At 52.9% G+C, this 15,831-nt stretch overlaps 1 protein-coding gene across 2 annotated transcripts in view; it reads left to right on the top strand.

Annotated features, from left to right (window-relative positions):
* The first annotated feature begins 15,106 nt into the window (after positions 1–15,106).
* LOC133351846 (zinc finger SWIM domain-containing protein 5-like) overlaps positions 15,107–15,831 on the top strand; it is a 53,062-nt gene continuing 52,337 nt past the window's right edge. Inside the window, exon 1 of one of the 2 annotated variants that reach the window (XM_061567410.1) lies at positions 15,107–15,722. In XM_061567410.1, coding sequence (XP_061423394.1) covers positions 15,278–15,722 — 445 coding nt within the window. In that variant the 5' untranslated portion in view covers positions 15,107–15,277. The remainder of the gene's footprint in view (positions 15,723–15,831) is intronic. The other variant, XM_061567409.1, reaches the window with a different exon arrangement.

Here is a 15,831-nt window from a genome sequence, read left to right as displayed (position 1 = left end):
GGGGCAAGTGCTATTAGCAAGCACCTATGAAGCCCGGCATGGCACACGTGGTGGGGGCCCGTGGCCAACACTCGACCCGCTCGCCTTTGTCTCCCCAGCACTGACGTGTACACACCGCACCAGGCACTGTATTAATTTTAGGCTGAGTCGACCTAGGGGAGGCCCATGACTGCTCCAGATAATCGTCACCGGTGTTGGTGGCCTTGAACAGAGACCGAACTAGGGTTGCCGATGCGCCATTTGCTCCCCACCACAAAGACACGCGCGCACCCTTCACGCACTCTGGCTCACACACATCTGGTGCCCGCCGTGCGAGGGCCGTGATAGGGAGACGGATTTCGAGGGCTCTTCAACCCACTCTGGGTTTAAACATTAGGGGTACGACGATCCTTCGATGTCTCGATTGATATCGATTGTTAAGCGCCACCATGCACGCATCCAATCGCCTGTTTAAGAGTGGCTTTTTTCGTTGACGCTAATCCCCCGATCCGTGTGTCTTGCACGTAATGGATTATCATGACGCCTGCCAGGCACTGCAGGCCGCTATACTTTCACCGCGATTCTCGAATCGAATCTCGACGCTAAATCGCGACAATTCATTGCCATCGCGATGGGGGCGAATGGCCCCCCCCCCCCGCGCAAACTCCAGCGTAGTCGCATGGAGCTCGTGGCTACAATGGTGACGATGCAGTACAACTTGAAACGACGGTGATAATTGTAATGGAATATCGACCGGATAGATCGTGATGATGGATTACAACTTGAAAAGACGACGACGATGATGATTATTACGATGGAATATTGATCGGGTAGATTGCGATGATGATGATGATGATTTTGCAACGTGAATGGATGATGATATTGTGCTGGCAGAACGCCACGCGTGATCTCACGTAGTCGTCCCTCTCTACCTCCCTCTTCGGACAAATCTGATGACCGGTGGCGCAGCTATCGAGTGTGCAGGCGGTGCAACTGCACTGATACCCACGGGCCGGAGGGGCCCAGGGTGCACAGAGTGCGGGGGGGGGGGGGGCGAGCGCTCTCGGTTGGATTGGGTGCCCTGAAAGGGGGGCCCCGTTTCATTCCTTGCACAAGGCCCCACGCCAACCGACCACTACACTCTTACGCCACTGCTAATCACCTCCAGGCTACGCGACTCGTGGCGGGGGAGGGGACGGGGGAGGAGGTCGTGTTTGCAATATCCTTAAGACGCGGGTCCATCATGACCCTTATCCACCGCCATCCCGGTCACGTAACCACGACCGCCGAACCACGAACTTCACAGACGCAGAGGTTGTCCCTTCTCTCTTGTCTCGCGCCCCATTGTCCCGCTCGGCCATGGGGGGGGGGGGCAGGGGGGTGCAAAGCCTCCACAGCGTCCGCCTCGCCATTGTCCGCGTATCCACCGGGCATGTGTTTCCATGGCTTCATTACGCAATGTGGATTCCGGTCCGCTGCCCCTCATGGATGAGACCTATAATGGCCCCAGCCGCTCTTCCCACGACGCGAGTCGTGCCCGCCGGCCCCACCGCCCACCAACCGCCCTCCTCCCCCCCCAGCCTAAATGGCTTCATTGTCCACCACGATGAAGCCCCCGGCTCGATTCACTGTGGCTACCCCGGGCGCGGAGGGGGCTCGAGGGAGCTCGGCGCCGACGACTGACTGCGTGGGTCGGGAGCTGTGTAAGAGGCTCCATACAAACGGCGTCGCGTTCCAATGAACCCGACCGTTCAATTAAACCATTAAATTTGTGTGCGGGTTTTTTTTTCTCCCCCTTCCCTTCTTCTCTTAAGCTGAGAAGTTAAATTGGAAATTCCTCGCGTGCGCACCTCTATAATTCAAGCCTCGCCGCCAAGTGATATTTTGCTGTCTTTTCTTGGATTTTCTGTTTGCACATAGTCACTTTAAGATGTTTTCTTGTTCATGTTTTTGTTTTCTGTTTGTTGCGGTTGCACCCGATGCAAGAGCCGAATGGCTCACAGGGCTATACCTAATAAATAAACTTGAAACTTGAAGTAGATCCATCCACCGCGCTCTATCCACTGCTGCCCTGAAATTACCCCCACCCCGTGTTGGTGAAGTTGGTCTCTCGCCAAAAGCGGTGATGCATTTCAAGAGCGTATTTTCAGAAAGATGTAAACAATTTATAATCACCTTTTTAAAAATACTCATTAATTGCGCCGCTTTGTCCTGCGTCATATAATCGTCGTCATCATCACGGTGCAATGTTTGGATCGTTGCTATTGCGCGGGGTGGGTTGAAGCCACGTGGGAAGTTTGTCGTGCGGAAGGGATTGGGACTCCGTACGACCACAACGCTCATCTGAAAGCTAAACTTTCAGGACGATTAACCCACAGGGATATACACGCATAGCGAGATTAGTTTACTTGAAGATAAACTCACGGGAAGTGAATCTGGTAGGAAGATCAGATTGTATATAATTTGTTGCAAGAATATTGATTTCATAGTAAATCACAGGGAGATGATTCGGGTAAATATAATAAATAGGCATATTAACTCATTGGAAGATACATTAATATGAAAATGAACACGTAGGAAAATCAGGTCGTAGTAATGTAAGTCTACATGAATATAGATTTATATGAACTCAAAAAGATTACCTCCGAGAAAGATATGCCTGTAGGAAGATGATCTCAAAGCAACATAATCTCATAGGAAGTGAATCTCGTAGAAAGTGCTGCAGTGGACAGGAACGAGTCTGCATGAAGATACACTCACAGGGAGCCATATATGAATGTAAATTCACTCAGACGAATATTATTTACGAGGATGACGAGCTTGTATGAAGATGAGCTGAATTGATGATAATCTTATAGCGAGATAATCTCGCAGGAGAGGGACTCGCTGGAGGGGATAATGAGGCTATAGGGAGATAATCCCTGGGGATCCTCGTGGTGTGTGTGGCTGGCCCTGCTGTCCGAGCGCAGTGAGACGCGACTCGTAAACACATGGGTCGCGATGGGGTCCGTCAGGGTCCCCGTCTCCACCCCACCATCCCTCGCCCCAGACTGGAGCCGCGCCTCTTTGCAGATGAAGGCGTCACGGGGCCGTCGCCCCCACCTGCCCCCCCCTAGCCGCCACAGGGCGTTCAATAATTAAACCCAAAACCAACAAACAACGCACACAGTCACAGATTCATGCGCCAGGCAACCCGAACAGACTCCTCCTTCTTCACGGCGGAGCCACGGGGTGGCCTCCACATTGTTTCCATGACTCTTGTGTAACTTTCTCTTTTAAGCGGCATCCTATGCTCTGATCTGTCAGCATTTGATGCCGTTTAGGCTGCCGTGTTCCTGGTCGGCACGTCCGAAGGAGGGCTCTGCTGAGCTCTAACCCAGCGACATCGGCGGTTTATATTATGCGCGAAAATAACACCAGATATCAGCAACTTTCGTGACTGTAGCAATGGTTATGTGTCCAGGAGGTTTAAAACTCCATGAGCACCGACTGAACGCCACGAGGGGAAATGTTTGCGATTTAAAAATAAGAATCTTTATTTATACTGCAGGAGGAATCCGATGAACCTTAAAGCTATTTTTCAACAGATGTCCAGTAGAAGCGGTCAGAACGTTACAACAACAAACAGTACAAAGACACGATCGGAGTGTAGAGTTATAGCAAATGTAAGCAAATCACAAAACAGTTCATACTCTTAGTTATTTCGGTAAAGTCACGTAGGTAAAAAATGAAATCAAAATTAATAAAATAAAATAATATAAGAAAATAATATAATATAATAATTTAATTTTGATTTCATTTTTTACCTACGTGACTTTACCGAAAGAACTAAGAGTATGAATCCTTGCAGTCACGAAAGCTTCAAATCTCGAATTCACAAAACAGTTACTTGAACGCCATCAATCTGGGCGAGGAGTACGGAAGGCACGATGTCCCTTCAGGTGATACACAAATAACACATTGCGTATGAACAGGATGATAGAGTGCCTACTTGTTTTTAATTCACTCCACTCACGCAGCCGTGCCCCGCGCGTGACGCACCCACGCAAGCCGCGGGTCTTCTGCGCGTCTCCGCGTGGCCCCAACGTCATCTCGCGAGTGTGTGGGGGGCGGACACGTGCGCGACATCCCGACGAGGTGACATCACTACGCGCAGAGGAGACCTCCATGAGCCCCGGGGCCTCTGCGCGGCGCCCAGCACCATATGTTCCTGTCTCCCGACGACATCTCGTCCCCGCGGAGAGAGCGGAGACGAGACGGCGATGGAGGAGGCCGTGTGCTCGGTGGCAGATGACGGGGAGCTCTGCGTGCAGTTATGAGCTACCCGTCGGAGGCCGTTGGACTGCGAGAAGGGCTGCGTGCAGAACGAGAGAGTGAGCGAGAGGTGGGGGTTTACATAAAGCAAAGTTATAAAAAAAATACGAAATGATGAACGAAGCAAAGTGCCGACTACACCGATCATCTTCTTGTTTCCGCTGATCGTAAAAAAAGAGAGACGGGACAGACGCACGCACGGCACAGTTTGACACGCGCGCAGCGGCGATATATGATGATGGTGACATTATTGTGAGATGCTCGTGATGCTACGGTGAAATCAACGTGAGCTGCTAACGAGATGATTGTAAGATGTCAGTGAGATGATGGGCCAAGGAGATTTAGATAATGGTGTGATGATGGAGAGCACATTGAGAAGATGACGAGATGATGGTGAAATAATAGGTAATGGTCATATGATAATGCTGGTGGGATGATAATGATAGTGGTAAGTTATAGGTGAGACGATGGTGGTTAGATGATGATGGTGTGCTCGTTAACCGAGCAATTGTGTGGCAGACATAGAAACCACGGAGGGCAGGAAACCCAGGCTGGCGGTGGGAGGAGGGCTCTGAATGAAGCCGGGAGAAACAGAACACCTCGGAAGGGGCTTAGCAAACAGGCCCCCCCGTTCCCATTGTCACGCAGTGAAAGGCAGAGTGTGGCTGCCTCGGGTCCACGGGCCCGAGTGTCGCGTTCAATGCGGTGCGCACTGCACGTTGGTGGAGCAAGCTGCGATGTCAGCGTACACTGGGACACACCGACTCACGGTGTGGCACACGCACAGATAGCACAGATAGTGTTTAACAGACTTCTGGGGCAAGTGCTGTTCGCGAGCACCTGCGAAGGGCGGCACGGCACGGCTCACGCTGGCGTGGGTGGCCAGCACAATGCCCTGGCCGTCTTTATCGCCCTAGTGGCGATGTTTACACATCGCATCGGGTGCTAATTTGAGGTTGAATTTACCTCGAGGCCCATGACCGGTTCAGATCATCGTCACCGGTCGTAGCGCAGCTTTTTAACCGCTGCACGACCGCTCCCAGTGTGTCCCACGGTGTCCCACGGTGTGTGTCACGGTGTGTGTCACGGTGTGTGTCACACTGACACACACTGTCACACTCGCACGCTGTGAAACAATGCAACCCTACGATGCACGCTGACACACCGACGGAACACAATGGCACACTTAGAACACTTGACACACAGATGCCACGATCTTACGACGTGATATAATGACACACACCGTTGTACGTTAACGACACAATGTCACGCAATTTGGCACAATGACATGTGGCACAATGGCACGCTTTGCTATACACTGTGGCACTGATATACACTGACGCACGTGTACAATCACTGACGCACATTGTGACATTATCGGTTGGATATTAACAGTGAGATGATGTTTCGATTTAAAGCTTTCGTGACTGCAGGGATTCATCTTCTTGGTTCTTTCGGTAAAGTCACGTAGAAGGGAAGTAATAAAATTAATAAAAATAAAACATTATAACATACAATTCTCACGACGTTTCGGCCACAACGCAAGCAGCCGTTCTCAGGTGAAGAACAGGTCTGTCGGAAAGACAGCGTCTTCAGACGTGAGATGATGGTGAGATGATGTCATGTGATGTCGATGAGATTATGATGGTGGCGGTGAAATGATGATGGTGAGATGATAATGATGATGGGAGTGACATGTGAGATGATGGTGGTGGTGGTGATATGGTGATGGTGACGGTAAGATGATGATGGTGGTATGTTGGTGGTGACGGTGAGATGATTATGGCGGTGATATGGTGATGATGACGGTGAGATGATGGTGGTGATATATTGATGGTGACGGTAAGATGATGATGGTGGTGGTGATATGTTGATGGTGACGGTGACATGATGATGGTGGTGATATGTTGATGGTGACGGTGAGATGATGGTGGTGGTGATATATTGATGGTGACGGTGAGATGATGATGGTGGTGATATGTTTATGGTGACGGCGAGATGGAAGCGATGAAAGTACGATGATCGGATGATGGTGATCACGATCGTGACGCTGCATCTCCGACGTATCTCCTCTCGGGCAGATCTCCTGCGCTCTGCTGATGCAAGCAGAAGCGAACGGGTCCCGCGGTACGGGGGGGGGGGGGAGGGGGCATCGCTAAATTATTTAGATTGCGTTTGTGCTGCGGAGAAAAAAAAACACCCAACCTGCCAGAGAACCTCCTGCATGCACCGTGGCAGACCCCGCACACGGACCCCCCCCGCCCAAACCTGGACCCGCTCGCGTCTTGGTCTGCTATTTATAGGGGCGCGCAGTTAGTGAGCACCTGTTAAGGGCGCCACGGCACAACGGGATGGGTGACCAGCGCCAGACCCACGCTCGCTCGCTCGCCAGCGCCGATATATTTACAACCGCAGCGCATCACGGACACATTTCAGGTTTAATTGACCCCCGACGTACAAAACAAAGACAATGATCCCCCGTATAGCCTTAACATACTGTATGGGCAAGTGCTGCAAGCGAGCACACATGAAGGCTAACACAGCACGCGAGAGGGTGGTGTCGAGAAGCACCACGTTCTGCCGCCTTTGTCTCCCCAGCGCTGATGTTTTTATACACCGCACCAAGCGCTCATTTTGACCGAGGAGAGACGCTCAGGACAGATTCGAACGCGTATCGCTGGGTTGGGAGTGCATCACGCTAACTGCTTCGCCACCGCTCCTCACCAAACGCACAGACACAGACGCACGCGCACCCATCACACTCCAGGTGACAAACAGAGCTTTGTTCCTTTGTATTTGAGAAGAGCGACAATTTCAGAACTGCGCATGTGCGTCGGGGTATATTGTCTGTGTGTGTGGGTGTTTTGTGTGTGTGTGTGGGTGTCAGCTGTGGCACCGTCGACACAAACACGTGAGCGCAATTGGCAGTACACGTGGTCAAAGGGTACGGCGCAACATTTTCGTTGGCCGTCTGTGCTGTCGCGTATTTATTATGAAACGTTATCGCAGCTACCTGGTGGCACTTTGATGCGAGGCGCTCCTCGTGTTGAGTGAAAACGCCACCCCCCCCTCTCCCCTCCTCTTCACTGCCACTCGTGCCCCTTCTCTGTCACACACTCGACTTAATTAAATGATACATGAATATTCATGCGCGTGTCCGGTCAGATTCGCCAGCAGTGACGCAGCTTTGGGCAGATTGTGTCATTGAGCAGCCCAATAATATTATACAACAAGTGGGTACCCACCCCACCGCACACTCCGCACAGCGTGGCCAAGTGCTGTGAGCCAGCAGCGACAAAAGCCGGCACGGCGCCACGGGCGTGTTGGTGTCAGCATCACGCACGGCCACCGTGGCTGATGTTTGTGGAGTGCTGCCTTCATGCATGATGGTGAGACGACTGATGATGATGATGGTGACGATGATAATTGTTTTTTTAACCCTTCTATCTGGCAACAAAACTGACACCTTTTTAACAAGGAGTCATGTTTACATAGACCACAATACCTGCAGCCATAATGTGAACAAAAACATAACTCTGATAATATATGCAATGTCCTTGAAGTTGATTGGTCCACACACCAGGCAGCTTTACTTAGAGCCTAGTCTCACATGGGTTGGACCAAATGACGCCAAAAGGTGTCAGTTTTGGGTAAAAAAAACAATTATCATATTTTTTTACTGGCAAATGAGGTTCCAATGATGGTGACGATGTTTCACCACCACGAAACATCCCCGTGTGTGCTGCTCACAAGGACCCCCCCCCCCCACGTTCACTCCTCGCCCCCATCGCCTCTCACCCTCTTCCTCCTCTTCTTCCTCCTCCTCCTGCGATATCTCGACGCGTCAGCACGGGGGTTTCCGGGAAATGATAAGCGACTCACGACTCGTATTTCCCCTTCCTCTCCATTCTACCCAGAATGCATGTACACTATGTTGGACTTCTTTCGCACCGTACGCAGCCAAACGCGCTAATCAGAGACGCAGAACAACCTCACAGAGGATCACCTCGCAGAGTCTCAAAACTCGTTTTTTTTCTCCCACGGAGGTTCCTGCTGTATTCTTGAAGCTTGCCCAATGCAATAAACGAACGTTAATTGATTATAGATTTGAAGCTTTCGTGACTGCAGGGATTCATACTCTTAGGTTTTTTTGGTAAAGTCACGTAGGTAAAAATAAAACATAATAGAAATAAAATAATAAATCACGACTTTTCGGAGGCAACACAAGTCTCCGTCATCAGGTGGGACCGTCACAGATAAATTTACTGTCTCAAGTGAAATTTCGATTTAAAGCTTTCGTGACTGCAGGGATTCATCTTCTTGGTTCTTTCGGTAAAGTCACGTAGAAGGGAAGTAATAAAATAATAAAAATAAAACATAATAAAACAATTCTCACGACGTTTCGGCCACAACGCAAGCAGCCGTCCTCAGGTGAAAACCAGGTCCGTCGAGGCGACAGAGTCTGAATGAAACAGCACACGGGCTTGGAGCATATATATAAGCTGGGCGCATTGACAAAGGAATTTGCATATCAACAGGAATTTAGCATTTTTATGGGAAATGCAGGAATGTAATTAGTACTGCATATGCATGTGCATTATGCAGGATTAACAGCATCAAAGGGAGCTGTAGTTACTGCTGCTGCAGTAGTTGCTGCTGCTGCTGCAGTTTCTGCTGCTGCTGCAGTTGCTGCTGCTGCAGTTGCTGCTGCTGCTGCACTTGCTGCTGCTGCTGCACTTGCTGCTGCTGCTGCACTTGCTGCTGCTGCTGCAGTTGCTGCCTTATCCATTTTAATATAACACTATGTATTATTCTACCCACCCTAATGTGTATCATACTGCTATATGTTTACTGTACAATTACGACACCATACATTACTCTGCACACTGCACCATGCCAGTGAGTGGAACGCGGTCTGAAAGTCACCGTTAACGTGAACACAATCAGTTAAGATCCGAAATGGTTTATTACGTCCTTCCAATGATTGCTAAGCCAGAATCCATCTTCTCGGTTGAAATTGTCTCTGTGTTTGTATATGTGGATCGCCTCATGAACGAATCTCTCATGATAGCCAGATGGCTTGCAGAGAACCTCTGTCTTGGAGAAGTCAATGTCATGTGAGCCCACTGAATTGTAACAGTGATCTGCCACGGCTGAGGTGTTTGTCCTACCGTGTTTCAGGTCTGCCTTATGTTCACGGATGCGGTCCGAGACATGTCGTTTGGTTTCTCCAATGTAACTGCTACCACAGAGGCAACTTAGTTTGTAGACGCCAGGGTACTGTATGTCTGGAACCACATCTTTTACAGACGGGACCAGATCACGGATTTTATGTACTGTGTTGAATCGGACCTGGATCTTGTGTTTAATCAGGATTTTGGAGATCTTTTTTGTGACCCCAGCAATGTAGGGTAAGGTGATGGTCTTGAAAGGCTCCTCAACAGGATCCTTCTTGATGGTTGGAGTGATGGCTTTGCGGATTGTGTAGTCGGAGTAACCATTAGCCTTAAGAGCTTGGCGTACGTGTTTGAGTTCACTGGAAATGTGTTCATGGTCGGAGATGCATTGGGCTCTATGATATAGAGTCTTGATGAGGGAATTCTTCTGGGATGGATGGTGGTGGGAATCCGGTTTTAGATAAGCATCCGTGTGGGTGGCTTTCCTGTAGACAGAGTGGCTCATTGAACCATCAGGTCTCCTTTTGATTAGGACATCCAAAAAGGGTAGCTTGCCATCATTTTCGACTTCCATGGTGAATCTGATGGCTGGGTGTATGGAATTGATGTGGTCGAGAAATTGGTCTAGAGCAGGCCGGCCATGTGGCCCAAGCCCGTGTGCTGTTTCATTCAGACTCGGTCGCCTCGACGGACCTGGTTTTCACCTGAGGACGGCTGCTTGCGTTGTGGCCGAAACGTCGTGAGAATTGTTTTATTATGTTTTATTTTTATTATTTTATTACTTCCCTTCTACGTGACTTTACCGAAAGAACCAAGAAGATGTCTCAAGTGAGGCAAAATTTGGATTGTCAGCCAACACCGGTTACAACCCCAAGTGCACCTATTGTTCTCTTTTAGCCCCGCCCACCCCCCCAACACGTTCCATTCGATGGCTACCACATTCAGATAAGCCCCTCCCCCCTCCCCCTAAACTTGTATTTAAGAGCTTGTCTCTTGGAATTTTGCCTCACTTGATACAGTAAATCTAGCTGTGACGATCCCACCTGATGACGGAGACTTGTGTTGCCTCCGAAACGTCGTGATATTATTATTTATATAATTTTTTACCTACGTGACTTTACCGAAAAAACCTAAGAGTATTATGAGTACCATTGGAACCTCATTTGCCAGTAAAACATATAATTGTTTTTTTACCCTTTGATCTGGCAACAAAACTGACAACTTTTTGACAAGGAGTCATGTTTGCATAGACCACAATACCTGCAGCCATAATGCAAACAAAAAACTTAACTCTGATAATATATGCACTGTCCTTGAAGTTGATTGGTCCACACCCGAGACAGCTTTTCTTAGAGCCTAGTCTTACCCTGGTGTTGGACCAGGTGACGCCAAAAGGCGCACAACTCAAAGACAATGCACCATCAGAGTATGAGAGCTCGGGGTAAGCATTTACACCATTGGAACCTCATTTGCCAGTAGCAAAATATGATAATTGTTTTTTTTATCCTTTTATCTGGAAACAAAACTGACACCTTTTTATCAGTATTATGAGTGTTCATTGGTTTCGTGTGGGAGGAAACGGGGGGGGGGGGGGGGGGTGCAGAGAGAAGCCAAGTCAACACGGAGGGCAGCACGTGGCGTTTCACTTCTGGCACGTGCTCTGCTCGCGGGACGCGCCCGGAGCCTCCTCGTGATCAGAAGCTGTCAGCGGACCCCGTGACGGGAGGTCCCCGCTGCTGATGCCGATTTCTGCGACCAGAGGACCTGAAGGGTTGCAATAGGAGCTGGAGAAGGCAGGGGGCTATGTTATTCTGTTTTAATTTGACCAGGTAAGGCCCACTGAGTTATAAAGCTCGATTTTTTGGAAGCAACCTTGCTATCACAAATGATAGCTCAACGAAGTGGATTATCGTGTGGAAATCAATAGCAGATACGGACTCCAAACGCATGTTGATTCTAAATGTAGAGGGAAAACCCAGAGGACCCGGATAAAAACCCACGCGACCACGGGGAGAGAGAGAAAGAGAGACACGCAAACTCCAAATATACAGCAGGTGTCAGGGTCGGGATCAAACCCACGACCTCCTGCATACCAGGCGAGGTAGTTAACATCTCCTAGCCACCGTGATGTTGATGATTTTGAGAGAGAGACACGCAAACTTCAAATATACAGCAGGCAACGTCAGGGTCGAGATCGAAACCACGACCTCCTGTACACCAGGCGAGGTAGTTAACATCTCCTAGCCACCGTGATGATGGTGATGATGAGAGAGAGACACGCAAACTCCAAATATACAGCAGCAGAAGTAGGCATCGTCAGGGTCGAGATCGAACCCACGACCTCCTGCGTACCGCGTCTGAGATGCGATGACAGTCGGACTCAATGTGGGTACAAAGTGTGATGCTTGGTTTATGTCAATTAAGATTCGCGAAAACCCTCATGCAGAAAGCAGCTCAATCTACAAACGCACAGTCGCGTTTATTAAACACAACCACTTACCCGACCATTACCACCACTCACCTCACATCTAACCATTACCACTCACCCGACCATTACCACCACTCACCTCACATCTCACCATTACCACTCACCCGACCATTACCAACACTCACCTCACATCTCACCATTACCACTCACCCGACCATTACCACCACTCACCTCACATCTCACCATTACCACCACTCACCTGATTATCATCTCACCATTACCACTCACCCGACCATTACCACCACTCACCTCACATCTCACCATTACCACTCACCCGACCATTACCACCACTCACCTCACATCTCACCATTAACACTCACCCGACCATTACCACCACTCACCTCACATCTCACCATTAACACTCACCCGACCATTACCACCACTCACCTCACATCTCACCATTACCACCACTCACCTGATTATCATCTGACCATTACCACTCACCTGACCACCACCACTCACCTCACATCTCACCATTAACACTCAGCTGACCATTACCACCACTCACCTCACATCTCACCATTACCACCACTCACCTGATTATCATCTGACCATTACCACTCACCTGACCACCACCACTCACCTCACATCTCACCATTAACACTCAGCTGACCATTACCACCACTCACCTCACATCTAACCATTACCACTCACCTGACCATTACCACCACTCACCTCACATCTCACCATTACCACTCACCTGACCATTACCACCACTCACCTCACATCTCACCATTAACACTCACCTGACCATTACCACCACTCACCTCACATCTCACCATTACCACTCACCTGACCATTACCACCACTCACCTCACATCTCACCATTAACACTCACCTGACCATTACCACCACTCACCTCACATCTCACCATTACCACTCACCTGACCATTACCACCACTCACCTCACATCTCACCATTAACACTCACCTGACCATTACCACCACTCACCTCACATCTCACCATTAACACTGACCTGCCTCTCACCTGACCCTCACCTGACACTCAATTGGCAGCGTCACCAGCTCAAGTCGCCACCCTCGTCGTCACACAGGTGCGGGCAGACAGGTAACCCCAGGTAACCAGGTAACCCACCAGTCGGCATTAACACGTCCACACGCGCGTCTCTCCACGTCACAACGCCATTTGTAAACCTGCAGTACAGCTACTGTACACACAGCACAGCTACTGTACACACAGCTACTGTACACACAGTACAGCTACTGTACACACTGTACAGCCACTGTACACACAGTACAGCCACTGCACGTGGGGGGAGGCAGTGGGGGGGACAGTGGGGGTGGGCAGTGAGGGGGCAGTGGGGGGGGGGCAGTGGGGGGGGGGGCAGTGGGGGGGCAGTGGGGAGGGGGAGGCAGTGAGGGGGACAGTGGGGGGGGGCAGTGGGGGGGCAGTGGGGAGGGGGAGGCAGTGGGGGGGGCAGTGGGGGGGACAGTGAGAGGGCAGTGGGGAGGGGGAGGCAGTGGGGGGGGGGGGGCAGTGGGGGGGACAGTGAGGGGGCAGTGGGGGGGCAGTGGGGGGGGGCATTGGGGGGGGGGCAGTGAGGGGGCAGTGGGGGGGGCAGTGGGGGGGGCAGTGAGGGGGCAGTGGGGGGGGGAGGCAGTGGGGGGGGGGGGCAGTGGGGGGGGCAGTGGGGGGGGGCAGTGAGGGGGCAGTGGGGGGGGGGCATTGGGGGGGCAGTGGGGGGGCAATGGGGGGGACAGTGAGGGTGCAGTGGGGGGGGCATTGGGGGGGGGGCAGTGAGGGGGCAGTGGGGGGGGGGCAGTGGGGGGGGGCAGTGAGGGGGCAGTGGGGGGGGGCAATGGGGGGGGCAGTGAGGGGGCAGTGGGGGGGGGCATTGGGGGGGGAGGCAGTGGGGGGGGGGCAGTGAGGGGGCAGTGGGGGGGGGCAGTGAGGGGGGGCAGTGAGGGGGCAGTGGGGGGGGGGGGAGGCAGTGGGGGGGGCAGTGGGGGGGGGCAGTGGGGGGGGGGGCAGCGGGGGGGGCAGTGAGGGGGCAGTGAGGGGGCAGTGGGGGGGGCAGTGGGGGGGCAGTGGGGGGGACAGTGAGGGGGGGCAGTGGGGGGGGGGCAGTGAGGGGGCAGTGGGGGGGGCAGTGGGGGGAGGGGCAGTGGGGGGGGGGGGGGCTCCCTCCGCTCCCCTCCCACGTGACGCCAAACTCCCAGTGCGGGCAGCACCCCCAGCCGAGAAGTTGAGAGTCGGCGAACCCCACGAGTGGGTGATGAATGGGCATCATTATGAGCACGGTTGGCTGTGTACGGCGCGAAGAAAGTCCAACATAATACCGCATAGCCAAGCGTGCTGAATACGATGTGGCGAGCGTGTATGTATTATATACATCTACTGTCGTGTCAACTTGACACGACAGTAGATATATAAAAAATAATATAAAAATTCGCGCAGTCGCCAAGATTCGAACCTGTAGCGGGAAGAGTTTGCAAATCTCGAGCCCATCGACTTCACCGCTCGGCCACCACTCCAGAGAGCTCAGTCCGGGGGCACTGAACTTGCTCCCCCTCAGCCCCTCCCCCCTCAGCCCCTCCCCCCACCACTGCCCCTCCCCCCACGCTTTGAAGTGGCCGCAGCAACAAAGAGCGCCGTGACGACACAGCCCGGGTTCGGCTGCGTGACGCGGCGAGGGGAGGGAACTTCCCTCCACCCCCCCCCATTCCGTCTCCTCTCATCTGACTCTCTCACCCTCGCGTCCTTCCCTCTCTCCCATTCTCACTCTCCTCCCCCTCCAATCCCGTCTCCTCCATCCTCCCCCTCCTCCTCTCCCATCCCACTCTTCGCTCGCTCTTCTCTCCTCCCCCATCCACTCGCTCCGTTCGACACCCATCGCGCCCCAGCCACACGATCCCAACTCCTCCTCTCTCGTTCACTCTCGTTCACTCACCCTCCCCTCTCGTTCACTCCCCTCCCCTCTCGTTCACTCCCCTCCCCTCTCGTTCACTCCCCCTCCCATCTCCCCTCTCATCCTCCCCTCTCCCCTCTCATCCTCCCTCCCCTCTCATCCTCCCTCCCCTCTCATCCTCCCTCCCCTCTCGCTCACTCCCTCCCCTCCCCTCTCGTGCCGAGGCTCCTCCCACTCGCCCCACCCGCGCCGTCCCTTTAAACCCCGCGTGTCCCGCGCCCGCGCCCCCATTCATTCATTCTTCTCGGGAGCTTCCTCCAACAAAACCTCATCCTCCTCCTCCAAGCAGCAGCAGCAGCAGCGCCGCGGCCGCGAATCCCGGGGAGAGAGGAGAGAGAGGAGAGGGAGGAGAGGGAGGACAGGACAGAAACCCCGCGGGCGACAGAGGCCATGGCTCAGGACGCGGCCACGTCGGAGCCGCCGCCGGCCAAGAGGATCTGTGTTCGTTCCCCGGGTCACCAGCACCACCACCACCACTACCAACAGCAGCAGCAGCAGCAGCTGAAGCAGCAGCCCGAGTCGTTGCTGGACCTCAGCGCCAAGGCGGTGGCGCAGTGGTGGCCCTACGAGCAGGTGGAGGCTCGCTACAGCCGCGTGCCCGAGCCCGTGCAAAGGAGGATCGTCTTCTGGTCGTTCCCGAGGAACGAGCGAGAGATCCGCCTCTACTCCTCCATGCTGTGCGGCGGCGATGACTCTGCAGGGGGGGGCCCGCCGGGTGGCGGAGCAGCCGCGGGGGGGGGCACGGCTGGAGCCGAGGACGCGGAGTCGAGGCTCCCGTTCCGACGGGGTCTGCAGCTGCTGGAGCGCGGGTGCGTGGAGAGCGTGCTGCAAGTGGGTGAGTGCCGGGCGCGGAGGGGGGATGGAGCCGGTTGTTTGCTCGGTGTGGAGAGTGTTAGGCGGTCTCTGTGTGTGTGTGTTAGGCGGTGTCTGTGTGTGTGTGTGTT

Source organism: Lethenteron reissneri, chromosome 39, assembly GCF_015708825.2.
Source record: "Lethenteron reissneri isolate LAM-NWPU_2019-01 chromosome 39, ASM1570882v1, whole genome shotgun sequence".
In the NCBI taxonomy this organism is placed as follows: Eukaryota; Metazoa; Chordata; class Hyperoartia; order Petromyzontiformes; family Petromyzontidae; genus Lethenteron; species Lethenteron reissneri.
The sequence above is the reverse complement of the archived record's forward strand: the minus strand, read 5'-3'. Positions and strand labels throughout refer to the sequence as shown.